Here is a 20,839-nt window from a genome sequence, read left to right as displayed (position 1 = left end):
TATTACACAGCGTCTCTCACAAATGTCTCCATGGTTGCAAGGCACATCAGGGGTTCAACCGTAATTTTAGCTACGAGAATACTTTTTGTGTGCAAAGAAAACAATAATAACATAATTTATTCTGCAATTCTTCTCCCCGAGTTGCTGTCTTCCACCATTTTGGAGAGTACCCCAGAACATTTGCACACAAAGTATTCTCGTAGCTTGTCTCGTAGTATGTCCTTGCTATGTTTCTGTGTTGATCGTGATAGTATCCTTGATAGTATCCCAGCTTTTGGTTTCACAAGACGTTAACTGATGGACTGGAGTGGTGTGGATTATTGTGATGTTTTTATCAGCTGTCCTTCTGACGGCACCCATTCACTGCAGAGCATCCATTGCTGAGACACATTTCTACAAACCTGATGAAGAAACAAACTTGTCCTAATCTTGGATTGCCTGAGGGCGAGGACATTTTCAGCAAATTTGTTATTTTTGGGTGAACTATGCCTTTACCATGATTTACACTAGAACATTTTCCTGGATCAACATCCTTGTGGGTGCTGGAATAATATCCATATCAGGCAGTCAGATTAGTTTTAACAATGTTCTTATCAACTTTTCATGTTCTGATTATTTTAGGGCGGAATTATTGCATGATAAAGTTGGGAATGTTGTGAAAACGAGACTAAAGTGTTATAGAAAGTCATTAAAAATGTGATTACTTGAAATAAAATAAAAACAAACAAAAATGAGAAATGTTGCTTTGGCAACTACCTGAAATAAAACGAGTTTAAAGTTAGCTAATGATGAAGTATTAAAATAATAAAAAAAACAAATCAACTAAAACTTTATAATTAAAATGAAAACAGATCATATAAAAAATTAAATCTAATTCAAAATATTAACAAAAACGCTAATACTATATCAATGAGGTTGCAGTATGGCACAGGAAAATTAAAAATGGCAGGTTATGAAATCCGACAATGATGCTTCAATAAGAATGCTATTCCAGGAGCAAGAAAGGATGTTGATCCAATAGCATGTACTGTGTAACTAGGTCACATATCAAATTGGGTTCACAGTTCTTTTTTTGGTGGTCTGCTAGTAAATGGCCCACCCCATCCTGGATGAAGGTGTGTGAAAGTCTAAAAATAGAGGCACTTCCCATTATTTAATCACAAATCCACTGTGATTTTAACAATGAGTAGTTCTCAAGAAAGAGGAAATGCATCTACCTGCTGTGCCCCACGTCCTGTCACGGGTGACCTCATGATCACTCACTGCCTGAAACTGGCATATATTCTCACACACACACATTCTTAAAGAGGTTTACTGAGCATGACGGTCGTGTAGTCTTTAAGGAATGCTCAAGTACATTAAACATTAACAGCTTTAATTAGTTGCTGTTTGTTTGCGTAGTAAATCATCACTGGTACTGTACTAAATGAACACATGCACCATCTTCACCTGCTGGACCATAAAACAGGTAAAAAATATCCACGGAGCCAAATCTACAGATCAGAAGATGAGGTTTTATTGTCTGTACATCCTGTCCAGCACATGTTGAGTTCAGACTCGTCAGACTCACACCCTTTTATGGTCAGTCGTATGATATCATGCCATGTTACTAATAATCAGGGTGTTGGTGGCCACTCACTGATACCAGTGTGGAAAAACTGTGGTTTGGTGCATCGGTGGAAGCTGTGCATGTGCAAACGTCTGAGACCCACTTGAATAATCAAATAATCAGGTGGCCTTAACTACTATGTACTTACATTTAAATTAATCATTTGATACAATGCACTTATTGTGTACATGCATGTTCTTATATATTTTTAAAAATACCTATATGTAATTAAATCTGTAATTACATTGTTAACCTGTTATACCACTTAACCTGTCCCTAACCCGTATCCCACCTCAATAGCAGCAGAAGTGTTTTGCAATACAATATGATCACAATAAGTACATTGTACTTATTTTTTGATGCAAGTACATAGTAGTGATGCAAGTACATTAATATAAAGTGTGACCAGTAACCGTGATGTCATTGAGTTTACTAAATGCAGTGCATCATGTTCGCTTACTCACCTGATTGCACTGGTTTCTCTCTTTCTCCCGTTTCCGCATGATGTCACCGCTCGTCATAATTCCTGTCATGAGAAGTCGAGTGAACTAAAGGAAGGGAAATAGGAAATGGGCAAAGTAGAATACAAGAGATTTATTTCCTCTCTGAATTTCTCTATAGTACGACGTAATTCTTTGTTTGTCATGCATTTATCATCTGTCATTTATCATTCATTTATGCTTGTAAACTCACATTAGGCTCCAAGGATCTAACTTTATATTGCTGTGCTGTTTTGTGTTCATCTGCTTTTTTACATTGACTATTACTCTGGACTAATACAATCAGATACAACAATAATTTCTCAAATATTTATTACAATATATACTGATAATTACATTCACTTTAATGATAGGAGGAGACTGGATGCTTTCAATTGATTTTCTCTTCAACTGTCACCAACTGAACTGCCGTGGTCAAACTATTTAATGAATTAAGCTACAAACTCGATTATAATGCACTGTTTTCATCTAAACATGAGGGGCTGCTCGTCATATTAATAGATTGTTTTCAGTAGTTAGCAGTAAACCAGTTACCTCACCTGAATATGTTCATAGATTTGTGTGGAATCTTATCTTTGGAATAGAAATATAGATGTTTTATTTGTAAACATTATACTTTTTGCTTATTTCAGTTAATGTCATAAAACTAGCAAACTAAACCAGTAGTAGTACTGACAGCGTCGTGTACACATGGGTGAAGGCACGGAAAGCAGAGGAACAAACAAACCGAATCAATTGAGTGAGTCATATACACTGGAACCGCTCTGATTGATTCAAACTCGTGACTTTGATCATTCAGTTCAAGCGACTCACTAGAAAAACAGATCAAAAGAGCCATTTATTTTCGAATTTAGACATCGCTTGTAAAGATTTTATAAAGCACATATAATGATGGGTGAAACAGCTTTTTGAAACTCTGAATCAGTTGAACTATTGCGTCGCAAAATGATTCACTGTTTAAAAGCGCTTCAGTCGGGCCACGTTTCGCGAATCATTTGATTCAGATTGGGACTTCACAGTAGGTATCACAAATCATTTAATTTAGATCAGGACTTTGGAGCGGGTTTGCGAATCATTTGATTTAGATCGGAACTCCGTGTATCACGAATCATTTGATTCAGATTGGGACTTCGGAGCACATATCTCGATTCATTTAATTTAGATCGGAACTTCGGAGAGGGTTAATGAATCTTTTGATTCAGATTGGAACTTCGGAGGGCATTCATGAATCTTTTGATTCAGATTGGAACTTCGGAGCGCATTCATGAATCTTTTGATTCAGATTGGAACTTCGGAGCGCATTCATGAATCTTTTGATTCAGATTGGAACTTCGGAGCGCATTCATGAATCTTTTGATTCAGATTGGAACTTCGGAGCGCATTCATGAATCATTTGATTCAGATTGGAACTTCGGAGCGCATTCATGAATCTTTTGATTCAGATTGGAACTTCGGAGCGCATTCATGAATCATTTGATTCAGATTGGAACTTCGGAGCGCATTCATGAATCATTTGATTCAGATTGGAACTTCGGAGCGCATTCATGAATCTTTTGATTCAGATTGGAACTTTGGAGTGGGATTTCATTTGCAAAATGATTCGCAATCCGTGCTCTGGACTCCTGATCTGAAATGATTGATCACGAATCATTATTCATATCAGAGCTACAGAGCGCAAATCTTTTGATTCAGAACGGAAATTTGGAGCGCAGACCGGTGCGGGTTCGTGAATCATTAGATTCAGTTCGGTACTTCAAAGCGCGTATCGCAAATCTTTTTTTCTGATTTCTTTTTTATTAAACAGTACAAAATATCAAACGATTAAGGCAGTAGAGTTATAAAAACAAAACCGAAAAAAAATAAAGAACGAATAAATACACAAATAGAAATCCCTTAAAAAATGAACTGGTTTTACTATAGTAAAAGTGTAGTAACCACAAATACCATGGTTAAACTGTGATTACGTAGCAAAACCTTGCTAAATTTGGAGTTACCATAGTTTAACTACAGTAACCCTTTTTTCACCTTAAGAAGACATAGGATTAATATAGACTTGTTTTATAAATACATCCATAAGCTTTTTGTGAAATTTGGATAAACTCAATATGTTGTTTCACTTCTTTATATTTAAAGGGATAGTTCACCCAAAAATGAAAATGTGATGTTTATGTGCTTACCCCCAGGGCATCAAAGATGTAGGTGACTCGGTTTCTTCAGTAGAACACAAACAATGATTTTTAACTCAAACCTTTGCAGTCATATAATGGCAGTCAATGGGACCCACGGCTTTGAGAGAAAAAAAACCATACACAGACAAAACCAAATTAAACCCTGCGGCTCGTGACGATACATTGAGGTCTAAAGACACGAAACGATCGGTCTGTGCAAGAAACTGAACAGTATTTATATCATTTTTACCTCTGAATTGACTGCAATTATATGACTGACAGACTGCAACGGTTTGAGTTAAAAATCGTAATTTCTGTTCTACTGAAGAAACAAAGTCACCTACATCTTTGATGCCCTGGGGGTAAGCAGATAAAACATCAAATTTTCATCTTTGGGTGAACTATCCCTTTAAGGAGAGAACTATAGTTTCCAAAGTGGGACATCGTTTGTTGTGATTTTAGAATTTAGTAGAGACGCTATGCATGTCCCTACCAGTATCCAGCGACTACTAAACTGTCCCTAGCAATAATTTTGATCAAACAATTAAATGTCTGTTGTCTGCCGTTAAGTCCCCACCAATGCCAAAATCAAACCTTAAGCCCTTGGGTCATATCCACCATTTTTTGTGAACGCATCAGAATACCATGTTACCATACCATATTACCATCTGATACCATCATTGTTCTATGGTACTGTTATTTTGAACTATGAATTAGCTTTTTGTCTGTGATGTTTTGTAATATGTGTTGGTATATCTGTGTGTGTGTGTGTGTGTGTGTGCAGGAAAGTGCCATTCAGATCGCTATCAAACAGTGCCGGCAAGAGCTCAGCGCCAAGAATAAGGGCAGATGGAGTTTAGAGATTCAGATCATGAAGAGGTGAGTATATTCTGTCCGGAATCAATTTCCTGTTTCCTGCCAGCTGTAGGTCACTACAGTTCTCTCACACACACACACACACACACACACAGATTCAAAGAGGAGTTTACATGGAAGTCTGATTAGCGTCAGAGAGGCTGGAGCATGTGCAGTAAAAAAAACTATTACTGTTTTTGGTGCAAAAACTCTCCAAACTCTGTCAGTAGATTTGATAAAACTATGAAAATAAGAGTATGCTATGGCCCATTAAAAGTAATTCTGGTAATAACTACATCTGTTGATTTTTTTGGCTGAATCATGTTGGTTTTCACGTCACAGCTGATGCCTGTTTAAAGAGAAAGCACTATTTTCGTGGTATTTTTCCTTTTTCACCCACTGAATCTCTTCTGTTTAACATGTTTTAATGTGCAGTCCATTAAGCGACCACGCAATGCCTTCCGTTGTTATTCGGCTATTTATATATGTTTTTATGAACAAAAGCTCTGAGCAAAACAAAGAGGGATGTATTTATGACACCACAGTAGTAAAAAGTGACCCAGTCTTGCAGGCGCAGCATTGGTTTTCGCCGTCACAACACCTTCAGGCTCATCTTTAATTAGGAGAGAGTGCATCTCTGGTTTTTCTGGAGGTTTTCCTCCTGTTAGTGGTTTAGGGGTGAGTTTGTTGTGGCCGTATTCATGTCCAGTTGTTTATTGGAAACTTCTTATTGTATTAAGGCATATTTGGGTTGATTTTTGAAGGCTCTCCACAACATGTCCATGACAGTAGGCGACAGTTGTTTCTTTGTACCATCTGTGCCAGATAATTTTGAGTTTAAAGTGTTAGTTCAGCCAGAAATAGTCATCCTTTACTCACCTTGGGGCCAGGTACATAAACTTACCCTCTACTTTAAGACTGTCTGACTAACCAGCAGTTAGCCAAGGGGTAATGAGTCTTTTTTCAGATTCAAATTAGACCAATGTTTTGTTGGTATGACCAAAAGAAAGAAATAGTGGCAAATTCTAGAAGATCTAGCCGAGGTGAGACTGCTCTCGGCGGGTTTGTGAGCACTGAACACCCACTGACGCCCCCGAGCTCCCATCTCTGAAAACATCGACGCAAACATTATCTTTATTAACAAAACTGCATATTTGAAGTCTAAACAACTACATTCTCGTGTAAGAATTACAGAACCTCAGGCACTTTGATCTTCTGAGATGGACAATACACACAAAATGTATTCAAATACAAACATGTTTCCACATCTCACTGAGAGAAAATGCAGGAAAATGTCTCTCTCACCTATGCATTAGTTCCTTCCCCTCATTCAGCTCACTCAGAATGGTCAATAGAATATTATATAATGTTCTACATGAATGCAAGTGATATTCACAGTCATGTTTGGTATCATTTGTATTGTCTCTGTGCGTCTGGTACAATGATCTCATTCTGACAAGAAGTAAACTTAAAGGTAATACAGCTCTTAAAGGAACACTCCACTATTTTTGAAAATAGGCTCATTTTCCAACTCCCCAAGAGTTAAACAGTTGAGTTTTACCGTTTTCGAATCCATTCAGCTGATCTCCAGGTCTGGCGGTAGCACTTTTAGCGTAATAGATTGTGATAATTGTTACATTTGATTTTATTCTGATCTACTCTGAAATTATTGACTCTAGTAGCTTGTTGTATCCTTGTTACCGCATTTTCTGTGTCAGGTTAGGAATGGACTAAAATCCAGTTGAGATGGAGCATAGGGCAGACTAACTGTATCTTTAGAGATCCGGCTAACACTTGGTATTAGTTCAAGTAAGTGCTTATAGGGAATTTCCATTTAGGTCAACTGAATGTTGTTCGACCAACCCAAATAGGGTGAGCCTAACCTATGTTTACTGTAATATTACTCTAACTATGTATACATGGGGAAACCATGGCATGACGAGGACCTTACATTCGCCTAAAATCTACACTCCGTGAAACAAAAACAGTATTATTTATAAAATTATAGTGGATTTGGGCATCAGCCATGACACTCGCTGTGAGAAATACTGCAAGCGGAGTGATAGAAACTGAAACGTAGTGCTGGGTGGATTGACCAAAAATCTGAATCAGTTTCACTGTTTATCATGGTTTTCCCCTGACTGTGCCTTTATATGAATCAGAATGCATGAAATAGTTGCAGAACCACTGCATTTTGATCACAATATGGACAAACATGTTGCATGTAGCATGAGCAGTTTTTTATGTAAATTAGAGTGTATAATTTCAAAATCTGAAGCAAAAACAGAATGGTCTGACCTTAGCTTTGTGAAACTATACTGCATAAAACAAGCCTGCACAAAACAGAAACAGCAGACGGGCTGAATGAGAATTCAAACCGGTTCGATATGAACAGGTATATCGCCCAGCACTAGTGAAACAGTTGGAGTTCAGTCATCACTAGAATATCGCATGGCTAGAAAAGGCTTTTAGCTAGTCAGGAATGCGTTTCCCAAAACCATCATTAGGCCAGCTATGGTCGCAGGATCCGTCATTATCAGCATAGTTCAATGATTCAGTGTTTCCAGAAAACAGTTCAAACGAACATTCCCAAACAGCATCGCAATCTTATGCAGTTGGAACTACTGCTCTCGATCTGTGGTTAGAAGCACTTGTTAGTAAGACATATGGACTTAAATAAATCATGCTCTTGGGCACAATAAACAAGCAAACCTGCAGTACTATCTATATCTTTAATCTATATATTTTAGCACATTCTCAGTAAGAATGACATAAGAGGGAACCTGCAATGAATCAATCATCAAATAAAGCAAAATGACAGGAAGCAAAAAATAGTAGTTAGTTAATCAGTTAATTAGCAGAAGTTATTGTGTGTGTGTGTGTGTGTGTGTGTGTGTGCGTATGCGTGTGTGTATGTGCACGTGTGTGTGTGTGTGTATAATTATTTATTTTCCAGTTTAATTATATTTAAAGTTCAAGGAAATCCACTGTTCTTTTTTATTTATTTATTGATATTTAATGTAGTAAATGCATAATGTTTCCCGAGTCAGTGAGTAATTGTGGTAAATAATCATGTTCTCAATATTGACATAATCGAACAGTCTTGACATATTTTATATATTTTTTATATTTTATATAATAGTTTTATAATATTTAATATTTTTATACCAATCTTTGGCATCTTCCAGTAGAAAAAAAAGCACCATAGTACTTTGATATATTCCAAGTCACTGAATGATTACCATATTCACGCATACGCACTGGTATTTATATTTAAAGATTATCATAGCATTACCAAGGCACATGTCCTCAGTAATTCTACTGTGTTCATTTTTATACACACTAAAAAAAATGGTGCTATATAGCACTAAAAGTGGTTCTTTGGGTCGTAATCATAGGGGAACCACTTTTGGTGCTGTATAGAACCAAATCTTGGTTCTTCAGTGGTTCTTTGGCATGACTGAGGGGCTATATAGCACCACTACCATATACAGAACCTGTTAATCTCCTGTATGGTCCTTCAGTGGTTCTTTGGGGTGATTAAGGTGCTATATAGCACCACTGCCGTACAAAGAACCTGTTAAGCCCCTTTAAAGGTTCTTTATGAGCTAAAGAACCATTTTTGTTGAAGAAATACAATGCAATATGGCACCTCTTATGGTTCTACATAGCACCATTTGACAAAGATGCTGTATAGCACCTTTAAAGATATGGTTATATATAGCACCAAAAGTGGTGAGCCAAGAACCACTTTTATATATAGCACCATTTTTACACATTTAGAGTGTAGTTTTAGATTTTTGAAGAAATCTCATCCAGCACAATCTGGGTTTCAATCATACTAAATGTAATCTACACATTGTGAAAGAGTTAAATGGTGCACACAAACCATTCCTAGAGCTGTTTAATATTTTAAAAGTTCACTGAGTGTTTCCGTGACGTTCTGGTGTGGTTGGATGGATTGTGCTAGTTAACAGTGGTTATGTGACAAGCGCGAGGGGTTCGGGGACGTGTTGGTTTTCTCAGATTTATAGCAGGCTGTCCCCAGACTTGGTCTGAGCCACAAACTTGGACTCAAACACATCTAGTAGAGCTCAGTGTATAAAGCCAAACCACAACGATCACAAACACACACAGATGTTTTTGGGGAACACACCCAGGCCAGGAGTTTCTCTATTTCACACATTCAGTGATCATCAACCCTTAATAATGATGATATCAGAGTTCGGTCTCAGAAATGACCTTAGGTTGGAGCTGCCCACCCTTTTTTGTGGAGGGAAAGTAATCCCATCATGTTTTCCAGGGTATTTGACTGTATTGGGAACAGCTCAGATATTAAACTGACGTCAAACCGGCACGCAGTCTGATTAAAGTCACCCGTCATGATAAATGAGCAGTGATTCTCAGAGCGTGTTCGACTCTGACGTGTCCACCGTAACCCTGTGAGCGCTCATGTAATGATAACACACCATTTGTGATGAATCTTTGCTGTCTGTGTCATAACTTTCCAATAAGGATCTTTCTCAGAAGGTTCAGAGCACTGACTGGTGTAATGTTTGGTCATCCTAAACTCTAGATACACTGCAACAAATGACTTCTTAGTGCATTTTTATTGACTAGTTAAATATATGCAAATAATGCATCTTTAATATGAGGGTATTTTGACTTCCTGCAATGGAAAAATGCACTTATTTTTAGTTTAAACAAGGTTTCTGCCATCTAGGTCTCTGTGAACTTGGGGAAAAAAAGAAACTCTGTTTGCCTCACAGACATGAAAAATGTATCTACAGAAATTGAAATGTCTACTTTTAAATGAACCAATTCAAATGGAAAACCAATATTTTCAGATTATGTAATCTGTATAAACGTGCACGTCCACTGTGACGAGTCAGTGTTGTCAACTTCATCACTGCAGCAGAAAATACAGAAAACACTAGTTTATCAATGAATTATTATAATGTTAAGGCAGTCTCCTTGCAGTTTTTTTCCTGAAGCATTCATAATCAGTCATTCTGACGGTGCGAGCTTTATGAGTGTGCTTGAGCGCTGAAAGGCTCATTATTATGCATTATGTGGTTTATTAATATAAATGTGCAATTTGTCGACTAATTGCTTCAAATGAACGACTATTAGTTGATCAGAAAAATCTTTAGTCAAGGGCAGCCTTACTGATAATACAGCAATATTGGGTCATTCTACAACGACTAAAATGATCAGAATTCAGAAACGGAATCAGAATTTTGCCTTAATGCTACAATTTGTGTTTGCATATGTGTAGACACATTGTAATGGAATTAGTGACAGATCAGTTGTTCCTGCAAAAATAATGGCTGGCGGATTTAGCTGTGTCCATCGATTGCTGATTGTATAGAGGCAGATCTGAATTGCTTGCACTCCAGTGAAAGAAAGGGGCGGAGTTTAAGATGACAAAATGAGAAAAATTTGTTGTTTCATTGGAAGATTGAGATCTCTGTTGAAAAATTACATGCTCAAAAAAACATGCACAGATGAAATGTTCACAATAAGATGCATTTAGAAAATTGAATTTCAGTTATTGAATTGACGCAACTGGCTGTTGAAGATCTCAAGCACAGTAAGAGGTTTGTTTCTCCAAAGCATTGGCTTATAGTTGAAGGAAATTAAAAAGTGTAACATATTTTCACAGTTTGAATGCTGAATCTTTTTCGAGATAAAGAAAAGACAAAAACATGCAATATAACACCTCTTATACAAGTCACCCGTCTTTACTCGAGACCTAATATTTGTTATTACAGCAGTTATTCCCGAATGTTTGCCTGTGAAGGTTAAGATGAGCTGTTTATGTTCTCAGATGATAGTTTTAGGTGTTGCCGCTGCAGTTATTCTGTTATGGTGCCTGGAATCCATCTGGTTTTACTCCTCTTTGTCCTGAGCGTGTGTTTTATAGGAGGTTCATGCAGGGCAGGGCCGGCCAGCCGTCTGAATATTACAAACACATTTTTAATAATGACATTATGTAACCCAGGTTATGAGAGGGTTGCATGTACATTGAGTTCTCTGTTGTTTGCACGTTATGATGAAACATCTCTCTTCTCGCAGGTTGAATCACATGAATGTGGTGGCAGCGAGAGACGTTCCAGAGGAGCTCCAGAAACTGGCCACGAATGACCTGCCATTACTGGCCATGGAGTACTGCCAGGGAGGAGACCTACGCAAGGTGTGGCACTTACAACATGCACTATGGTGATAGCCTGGGTTTCTGGACATAGTAATAATAGTAGTAATACCATAGTATATGAATATTCCAATAATTTAGTTGTAGAGCTGCACAATTAATCAAAATGCGATTTAAATAAATAAATATATGCACTGCATGTTTCAGAGTGAAGCATGGCACTGTGTTTATTTACACACATGCAGGTGTCTCACTCGGTTTAGTCAATTTTGCTTCAAACTAAATCCTTGTCTGCCTCTGCATTTGGCAACACAAGCACCAACCATCTTCCCAAATTTGTCATAAGAAGTGCTTCTGAACAAGAGATGCTTTGAGGGTTCCCAATGGTTCAAGTTCAAGTTTATTTGTATAGCGCTTTTTATGATACAAATCGTTGCAAAGCAGCTCTACAGGAAATTAAGTTTCCACAATATATTTATATATTGCTGAACCTTAATATATGTAACTTATGGCAAAATTTAGTAATTCTGTTTACCATCAAAATAAAAGTTTGATTAGTTTGAATAGGAAGAAATTAAGACGGCCATAAATTAGTTTTGTAATTTTGCAGTTGTCATGTAAAATAAAATGATTAATATTATATTATTTTTAGTGCTGTCAAATGATTAATTGCATACAAAATAACAGTTTTTGTTTACATAAAATATGTGTGTAGTGTGTATATTATTTATTATGTATATATAAATACACACAGATGCATGTATATATTTAAGAAAAATGTTACGTTTATATAAAAAATATTTTCATATATGATATAATTTATATGAATATAAATATATACACGTAAATACAAGTAAATATTTTATATATGCTGTATGTGTGTGTATTTATATATACATAATAAATATACACAATACACACATTTATTATGTAAACAAAAACTTTTGGATGCGATTAATCGTTTGACAGCACTACTAAGTACTAATTTAATATTCTAGTAAAATATAACAGTGATATTTCTTATTTAGTTTTTATTTAATAATTGTTTTATTTTGATGTAATAATAATAATAATGCTTTTTATTATTATTTTACAGCCATATCGGTATAAAAAGTTCTGCTCAAAAGTTTACATACCCCTTGCAGAATCTTGAAAATGTTAATAATTTTAACACAAAAAATATTTTTTATTTAGTACATGGAAACACAATATTATCAGAACGTCGTTGTGGTCACTCATGAAGTGAACTCTTGCCAGAATGGTGATTAGATTCACTGTTTTGGATTGAATAAAAATCACAAACATGGCACTTGTAAATTAAGGTTTTAGATACAGATTTATTCATTAATGTGTAAGATTTCTTTTCAAATGGACTGTGAAAACTTAAATACAAGAAGCTCTGAAAGATTTTTAGAATTTTAGACCATCTATAAATGTTAAATCTGCAAAACAATTAAGGTTAAAACAGCATCTGTTTAAAGAAAAACAGCAATGATTGATTTTATTATAGTTATTTTCAAAGCTTTCAACGTATTCTCATTAGAAAAATAACTTTAATAATGGTTGTCTAGTTCTAACTAAGATTTTGCTCAAAACTAACCAAAATTTTAAATAATTTGTTTAAAATTTTTGTATCCAAGGAAACTATTACAAATAATTAAAAAAACAGTCATGGATCATTCGGGTAACAACAGAGTATTAGAACAGTGCTAAATAAAAAAAAATAACATGCAGTTTTGTTGATCCCATTTTTGGGATTTTCCACATTTTTGCAGTTTCCGCAAGGGGTATGTAAACTTTTGAGCAAAACCGCAATCACAAACAAGCACAGCAAACCTGGATTTTTTTGCATTTTAAATTGCACTTGCAATCAGAAAAATCACTTAAATCATGCAGCTCCATTCAGTTGCATGTTTTTATCAAAATAATCTCTGTTTTCAGTATCTGAACCTGCTTGAGAACTGCTGTGGCATGAGAGAAGCTGCTGTACTGACACTGATTCAAGATATATGTGAGTCTGCATACACCAGCCAATGGAAATCCAATGTTATTCCCATCAGTCGCAACACATCCAGCAGTTTAACTCAGGTTTTCCAGCACAGTTGACCTTCAGCACGTGAACAGGACAACACATGTGAGCTGAATGCCTGTGCGGTGGCAACATCTGTTTACATTTCTGCTGAAGCTGAGTTTGTGTTGGATCTGGTCTTGTGAATGTCGGAATATAAACCGAGTCAAATATTTGACCCAGTTTTTTAGCTGAAAGTGCTGGAGAGTATGAATCAGACCAATCAGATGTCTACACACACAAACTCACAGCACCCAAGAGAAGCAGTCTGACGTTATACGGTGTAAGACGTTTTTAGCAAGAAAAGGCATCGGAAATGGTGTGGAGCTCTACTCAAACTTATAGACTTAAAATAGATATTTAGTCCAGAAATGGCGATTCTGTCATCATTTATTCACTGTCATGTCATCACAAACCTGTATGACTTGATTTTTTATGGATATTAATTTAACCATCAACTTTGCTTCAGACACTTTTCCTAGAACTCCCCCTATAGTCAATAGTTGTCCTACAGTAAGAGTATAGAGGTATAAGGGAATTTGCAGCGGCTCAGATCATTTGATGAGTTCATATTGAGACTTTTGATTGCAGATGTTGATGTTTTGGCAAATCTGAGCACAAGTTGTGATTACCTTAGTAAAAAAAACTAGTGCTGTCAAACGATTAATCGCATCCAAAATAAAAGTTTTTGTTTACATAATATATGTGTGTGTACTGTGTATATATAAATATATATACAAATATATGAAGAGTTTATTTGCAAAAACTAAAAATATTTTTTTTATTATGTTATCATGTTTTTATTGTGTACGTTAGCTGTTTTTTGTTATATTTTAACCTAGTCAAAACAACTACTGTTTCATTGAGATTCATTGGAATGCAGAAGGAAAAAAAACATGATTTATGAGAATTATTAAAAACTGAGTTATCTGTTTTTGCAAATGAACTCTTTATATATAAATATAAAAATATATATATATATTTAAGAAAAATATGTTATGTTTATATATTAAATATGTTTATATATAATATAAATTGTATGAATATAAATATACATGTAAATATTTTCAAAATATATATTGTATGTGTGTGTATTTATATATACATAATAAATATACACAGGACACACATATATATTATGCAAATAAACACTTTTATTTTGGATCGCGATTAATCATTTGACAGCACTAAAAAAAAGTAATACATGTAAAATACTAAGTATACATCAGATCTATTAACATATTTACTGACATCGCTTGAGACTGATATAAAAATCATAATTAAGCTTTATTTAGAGCACTACTTGTGCACAACGCACATTTCTTAATATTAAGCCTAAAATGTGTTTTAATGTCACTATTAATGAGGATTGCATGATCTTTAAATAATATCGTCTTTAAATGCAGACAGGGTTTAGACTAAGCCAGGATTAGGCCACAGTTCAATTAGGACATTTAAGTGATTTTTATAAACATGCTTAGAAAAAAGCATTACTGGTGTGCATCTTGAGACAAAACAAAGGCACCTACATATTGTAAGATCAGTCAGTGCACGTTTAATTCAGTTGAAACAGCTCAGATTTACAATTTAGTCTAAGACTAGGTTTAAGCCTTATCTGTGAAGCCAGGGGTAAAAGTATACAATTGCAGGGTATTTTATTAAGCGCATAAATATGTAAATGTATTTGTAGTATACTTAGCATGTAATAATGTATTTCAAATACATTTTAGCATATTTATTTTTCACTAGGGTGTTGAGTTTTTTTTTCACGAAACTCTAGAAGAGATGTGAGATTTGTTTTTTATTTTTATAGGAGAACAGGCTCTGAGAAACAGGAACGTAGGCTGCGTTTACGCTGGCACAAAAAATTTGATTTTTTTGCTCACATCTGACACAGATCAGAATTTGTTGCACATGTGTAAACACAAAAACCCACGCGAGATCTGATTTTTTTCGCATCCGATCTGAGCCACATTTTAATCGGATACACATCCGATATCTGGCCATCCGACCTACATCTAAACACACACATCCGATTCTCCACAGAACTCCCAATGCGAGGGTGATACGTTTGCTCATAAAGATTTTTAATGGCGTTTTAATGCCATAATGCTATGAAAATTGGATATGGTCAAAAGATCGGATTTGTGCATTAAGACTTGCAGTGCAAACGCAGCCTTAGTTACCATATATTCTCATTTTCAGCATTAAACATTTACATTTATTCATTTAGCTGACGCTTTTATCCAAAGCGACTTACAATTGCTATATATGTCAGAGGTCGTACGCCTCTGGAGCAACTAGGGGTTAAGTGTCTTGCTCAGGGACACATTGGTGTCTCACAGTGGATTCGAACCCGGGTCTCTCACACCAAAGGCACGTGTCTTATCCACTGCGCCATCACCACCCATAAACATTATGCTGCACATCTCATTTTGTGCTCCACTAAAGATTAAGAAAATCATACTGGTTTGAGTGTGAGAAAATAATGAGAGTGAGCTATTTCACAAACCATGTGACATTTAAAATGACCTATGACTGTAGTTTAGTCACTGTAGTGTTATTATAGTAACATAAGTGCCGTTTATTATCCAATATAAGTGGATTAGCTTTGTTTACATTCAGTCCAGAACGATTGAGCTCAAAAAATGGATCTTAAGAAAGGTCATACATGCCGTTGTATACAACATGTCACCGTGCCGTACACAACTCTTATGTTAACGTCACTCTGTGCTTTTTCCTGGTAAATCACAGTCATGTGAAAACCTGGATTTAGTCACCGGCCTCATCCTCTTCAGTTTCCGCTCTTCAGTCAAAACATTGCGGTTCTGAATGATTTCTGTGAACATAGTGCTTGTCTGTCAGTTGATGTGTAAGTCATGGTTCCAGTAATATGGACTGCTTTTGCTATGTGACCTTATTATTGAGTTTAATTGGAAGCCTTTAGAGAAATAATCTGAATTTACTTGGAATTTCACTTTGGCCGTCAGTAAGAGTGCTGGCTTTGATTTAGTGAAGGAACAGTCCACCCAAAATGCCATTTGTGTTATCATTTACTCCCCCTTATGTTGATCCAAACCTTATGTTGATCCAAATCTGTACGGTTTTACTTCTGCAGAACACAAAAGTCATTGGAAAAAACAAAAATCATTTTCCACAGAAGAAATCAAGTTTGCTATATGATGACAGAATGTTAATTTTTGGGGCGAACTATAAAATGGGAATATTTTGTCATTTGAAGTGAAGTGTGTGTAATTTTCTCAATGTTAGAGTTTAATATGCTGAGTCACTATAAATAAATCACTAGTTGTAGGACTTCCTAAAAAGTGCAGTCACACTGGTTTAATGGCGTATGTTGGGGTGTCTTTTGTTTTTACACAAATATAAGACTCTTCCTCATCTTTTGGCAACAGTTTGAAGAAATCTTGCAGAGTAAGGTAGTTAAAATTAGTTGGCATTTTATATCAGGACAGACATTTGAAGGAAACACACACTACATTCTGGACCTGCATGTGTTGGCTAAGCATTTGTGTCTAAAATTGAATTCATTATCTCATTAAAATGTAACTAATACATGAGCATTTGAGAAGGCCATATTTGAGTTGTTAATGAAGAATCTCTCTCTCTAGCCTCAGCACTGACGTACCTCCACGGGATGAGGATTATTCACAGAGACCTCAAACCAGAAAACATCGTCCTTCAACAGGGAGAAAAACGGGTGAGTGCAGAGAGAAGTGGAAAAAACTGTCTGATTCTTAACAATAATATTTAATATATAAAATTGTCCTTTATTTTGCAGTAAATGTTTTCTAAAAGTATTTAGATGGCACTGTTTTTATACTTTCATTGCTAAATTAAAGATGCATTTCTCCTGCATCTTCCTGTAGTTGGTTCATAAGATCATAGATCTGGGTTACGCTAAAGAGCTGGACCAGAGCAGCCTGTGCACATCGTTTGTTGGGACGCTGCAGTATTTGGTGGGTACGACATTGCATCTGTGCAAAATGCAAGACTTCTCATTGTTCAGACTCTCATCTGTACTGATATAAAGTCATTTCTTTCTCTCTGCTGCTGTCTGTGTGTCTCTCTCAGGCCCCTGAGCTGTTAGAACAGCAGAAGTACACGGTGGCGGTGGATTACTGGAGTTTTGGGACGCTGGTGTTTGAGTGCATCACTGGATTCAGGCCTTTTCTACCAACCTGGCAACCCGTGCAATGGTATTTATGCCCTCAGCTGTCTGTGGCAGAATTTTACACTGCAAGGCCTGATGTTTCTCTATTAGATCGGTGGTTCTCAACCTTTTTGGACTCCCCATTGTCTACAAAATGCGCACCATGTAGGCTAATAATAGTTTTCATTTATGTATCTGCTGTAATTAATATTTTATTTTATTTTTTCAATTGTAAACTTTTTCTACTATTACTTGTTTTTTAGATATATTTGGAAACTGTCATTTCTTTGCATTGAATTTCAGTTTTCCAGAAGTTTTATAAGCTGAATGTTCTTCATGGTTCCCACTCTTTTAAACCAAGGATATAAAATATAAAACATTCCCATTTTATTGATTTCCAGGACTTTTCCAGGTCTACAAATCACACTTTTAAAATCAGGCTTCCTCATATATCCCAGTTTTCCAAGACTGTGGGAATCTTGGTTCTTCAAAGAAAAGAAAATACTTGTTGAGGGGATTAATTAGGAGAAATATCTCTATTTTTAAAAATTGCCTTGGAAATTTACTGAGGCTTGAGAACCACTTCTGGCTCCCTATCCTGCTCTTAAATAAATAAAACAGGCTGATAAGGAAGGTTAGCTGTAACTGAGCCAGTCTGACATGCAGATATGTGGAAATTACACTATTTCTAAAATAATTATTAATAATTGTATTAAATATATGTGACCCTTGAGGACAAAAGCAGTCATGACTAGCACAGGTATATTTGTAGTAATAGCCAAAAACACACTGCATGGGTCAAAATTATCCTTTTTTTATGCCAAAAATCATTAGCATATTAAGTAAAGATCATGTTCCATGAAGATATTTTGTAAATTCCCTACCATAAATATATCAAAACTTCATGTTTGATTAGTAATATGCATTGCTAAGAACTTCATTTGAACAACTTTAAAGGAGATTTTCTCAATATTTAGATTTTTTTGCTCCCTCAGATTCCAGATTTTCAAATAGTTGTATATCAGACAAATATTGTCCGATCCTAACAAACCATACATCAATGGAAAGATTATTAATTCATAAAAAATGACCCTTATGACTGGTTTTGTGGTCCATGGTTACATACATTCCTATATAACATACATATACAACAATTTTTCTTTCTTTTGTGCAAATGTACCAGTGGTGGCATGTGTGTACATGCTTCAGTGCCAGTGTAAATCAGCCTTAGTGTGATCGTTTAAATTCAGGATCTATATGAATCCATCAGCAAGACTCATGACTTTTCATAAGTTATGACCTGACAGCTTGAGCCAGAGTTCAGAAAAAAAACTTCATAAACCTCTATTGTTCTAATAATTTATGTTTGTGTAAAGATAATATTTCTGCTTCAACAGTTTGTTATTGCAGAGATTTCTGTACTGTGATTGGCCACGCTCCAGTATTCTCACCACATGGACTGTTTTTAAAACATAACCTCTGAGAACGTCGAACAATCAAGACGCTTGAACTTTTATCACTATTTTTTGCTCAGGCACAGCAAGCTGTTGCAGAAACAAGTGGATGATATTGTGGTTTACGAGGATCTGACGGGAGAAGTTCGATTCTCCAAACACCTCCCGAACCCTCACAACCTCAACAAGTGAGTTCCGCGGCCACATCTGGACACATAACAAGTGGATCTGCTATTAACAATGTGAAATGTTAGAGATTTTTACTGGATTTTTTAAATATACATTCGATTCTGTTAAATGGCAATCTGTAATGTGAAACTGAATATTATGTAGAACAGGACTTGATTTTATCCATCAGTATTTGATTGGATCTTGAAAGCGGGCTGTGATCTTATTGGTTAATTAGATTTTTCCTCTCCCACTTGGTTACAGCAACAGAAAATGAATATCTTAATTAAACAGAATTAAGTCACATTTATTTATATAGTGCTTGATACAAAACAGATTGTGATAAAGCAGCTGATCGTAATAAACTAAATGTTGCAAAATTCAAATTAGTTTTCATATTTTTTAGTATTAAAGTTTTTATAATTACAACATCAATTTAAACTATAAAGCAGGTTTACAGTAAATAATCTAGTGTTAAGTTAAATTACTTAAGTTGAATTTTACTGAATATTAAGTATCATTAATGTACTGTTATATTTTTAGTTAGATTTTATTTTAATATTTTCACCTTAATTTTAGTCAAATTTTTAATGATTTTGTTTTTGTAATTTTATTCGTTTTTTTAAATGTCTGATATATTCGATTAATTTTTATTTATTAGTTTTAGTTATTTTAGTACTTCAAGTTAAACAAAATGAAATATTGCTTTGGCAACTAGCTGAAATAAAATAAGGTTAGGGTTTTATATTTAATTGTTTTTTAATAAAATCTCCTTTAAAGTTGTCCAAATGAAGTTCTTAGCAATGCATATTACTAATCAAAAATGAAGTTTTGATATATTTACATTAGGAAATTTACAAAATATCTTCATGGAACATGATCTCTGCTTAATATCCTAATGATTTTTGGCATGAAATTTTTTTTTATAATTTTGACCCATACAATGTATTTTTGGCTATTGCAGCAAATACACCTGTGCTACTTGAACAAATTCAAGCCCATGTAGTTAATCTAACTATAACTGTGTTTCAGGCTGTTAGCTGGTGAACTGGAGAGCTGGCTGCAAATGATGCTGCGATGGTCACCTAAAGAGCGAGGCAAAGATTTAAAAAAGCGGAGCCAAGACCAAGAGCCAAGAAGTCAGGACGGGGTCAAAGACTCGGAAGAGGACAGTAAAGAGAGCAGTTCCGAGGGGAGCAAAGACTCTCCGAAAGCTTCCTGTTTCTGCTTCGATGAATTAAGCCGCATTCTGAATCTAAAGGTAGATGAATCTCTCGTCAATGGAGCGATCACAGTGTCACATGCAATCATGTCTAATGCGATGGTCTCTGTCTCCTCAGCTGGTCCGCGTGCTCAACATGACCTCTGCTGAAATATTCACCTATTCGGTGCAGCGGCAGGAGGACGTGGCATCCCTGCAGGAGCGAATCGCTCAGGACGCTCGCATTCCTCCGGCCAATCAGGAGCTGCTGCTGGAGGCGGGGCTTGCGCTCGAGCCGCACAACAGCGTCATGCAGTGTGCAATCGACTATAGCGTATGTTTGGTGGAAATAGTGCTGTCAAATTGGCTGAAAAACTCAATTCCAATTTTGCATTTAAATATTATTAATATTCAAATTATATTTGAATTTAAAAGGCATAATTTTAAGTAATTTAAAAATATTGCTAATGCACATTTATTAAAGCAATAAA

General features: G+C 35.6%; 2 protein-coding genes across 2 annotated transcripts in view; one reads left to right on the top strand and one right to left on the bottom strand.

The window, feature by feature from the left end:
• LOC306848635 (synaptic plasticity regulator PANTS-like) overlaps positions 1-20,839 on the bottom strand; it is an 806,624-nt gene that overhangs the window by 724,939 nt on the left and 60,846 nt on the right. The window lies entirely within an intron of this gene.
• The window catches only part of LOC306848375 (inhibitor of nuclear factor kappa-B kinase subunit beta-like), a 30,937-nt gene that overhangs the window by 1,596 nt on the left and 8,502 nt on the right, over positions 1-20,839 (top strand). Inside the window, exons 3-11 of the mRNA XM_079382886.1 lie at positions 5,062-5,156; positions 11,211-11,328; positions 13,228-13,297; positions 16,984-17,072; positions 17,242-17,331; positions 17,447-17,571; positions 19,060-19,167; positions 20,180-20,408; positions 20,488-20,682. Of these exons, the coding sequence (XP_079239012.1) occupies positions 5,062-5,156; positions 11,211-11,328; positions 13,228-13,297; positions 16,984-17,072; positions 17,242-17,331; positions 17,447-17,571; positions 19,060-19,167; positions 20,180-20,408; positions 20,488-20,682 (1,119 nt within the window). The remainder of the gene's footprint in view (positions 1-5,061; positions 5,157-11,210; positions 11,329-13,227; positions 13,298-16,983; positions 17,073-17,241; positions 17,332-17,446; positions 17,572-19,059; positions 19,168-20,179; positions 20,409-20,487; positions 20,683-20,839) is intronic.

This window comes from Barbus barbus, assembly GCF_936440315.1.
Source record: "Barbus barbus genome assembly, chromosome: 28".
In the NCBI taxonomy this organism is placed as follows: domain Eukaryota; kingdom Metazoa; phylum Chordata; class Actinopteri; order Cypriniformes; family Cyprinidae; genus Barbus; species Barbus barbus.
This window is presented reverse-complemented; position numbering and strand designations above follow the sequence as displayed.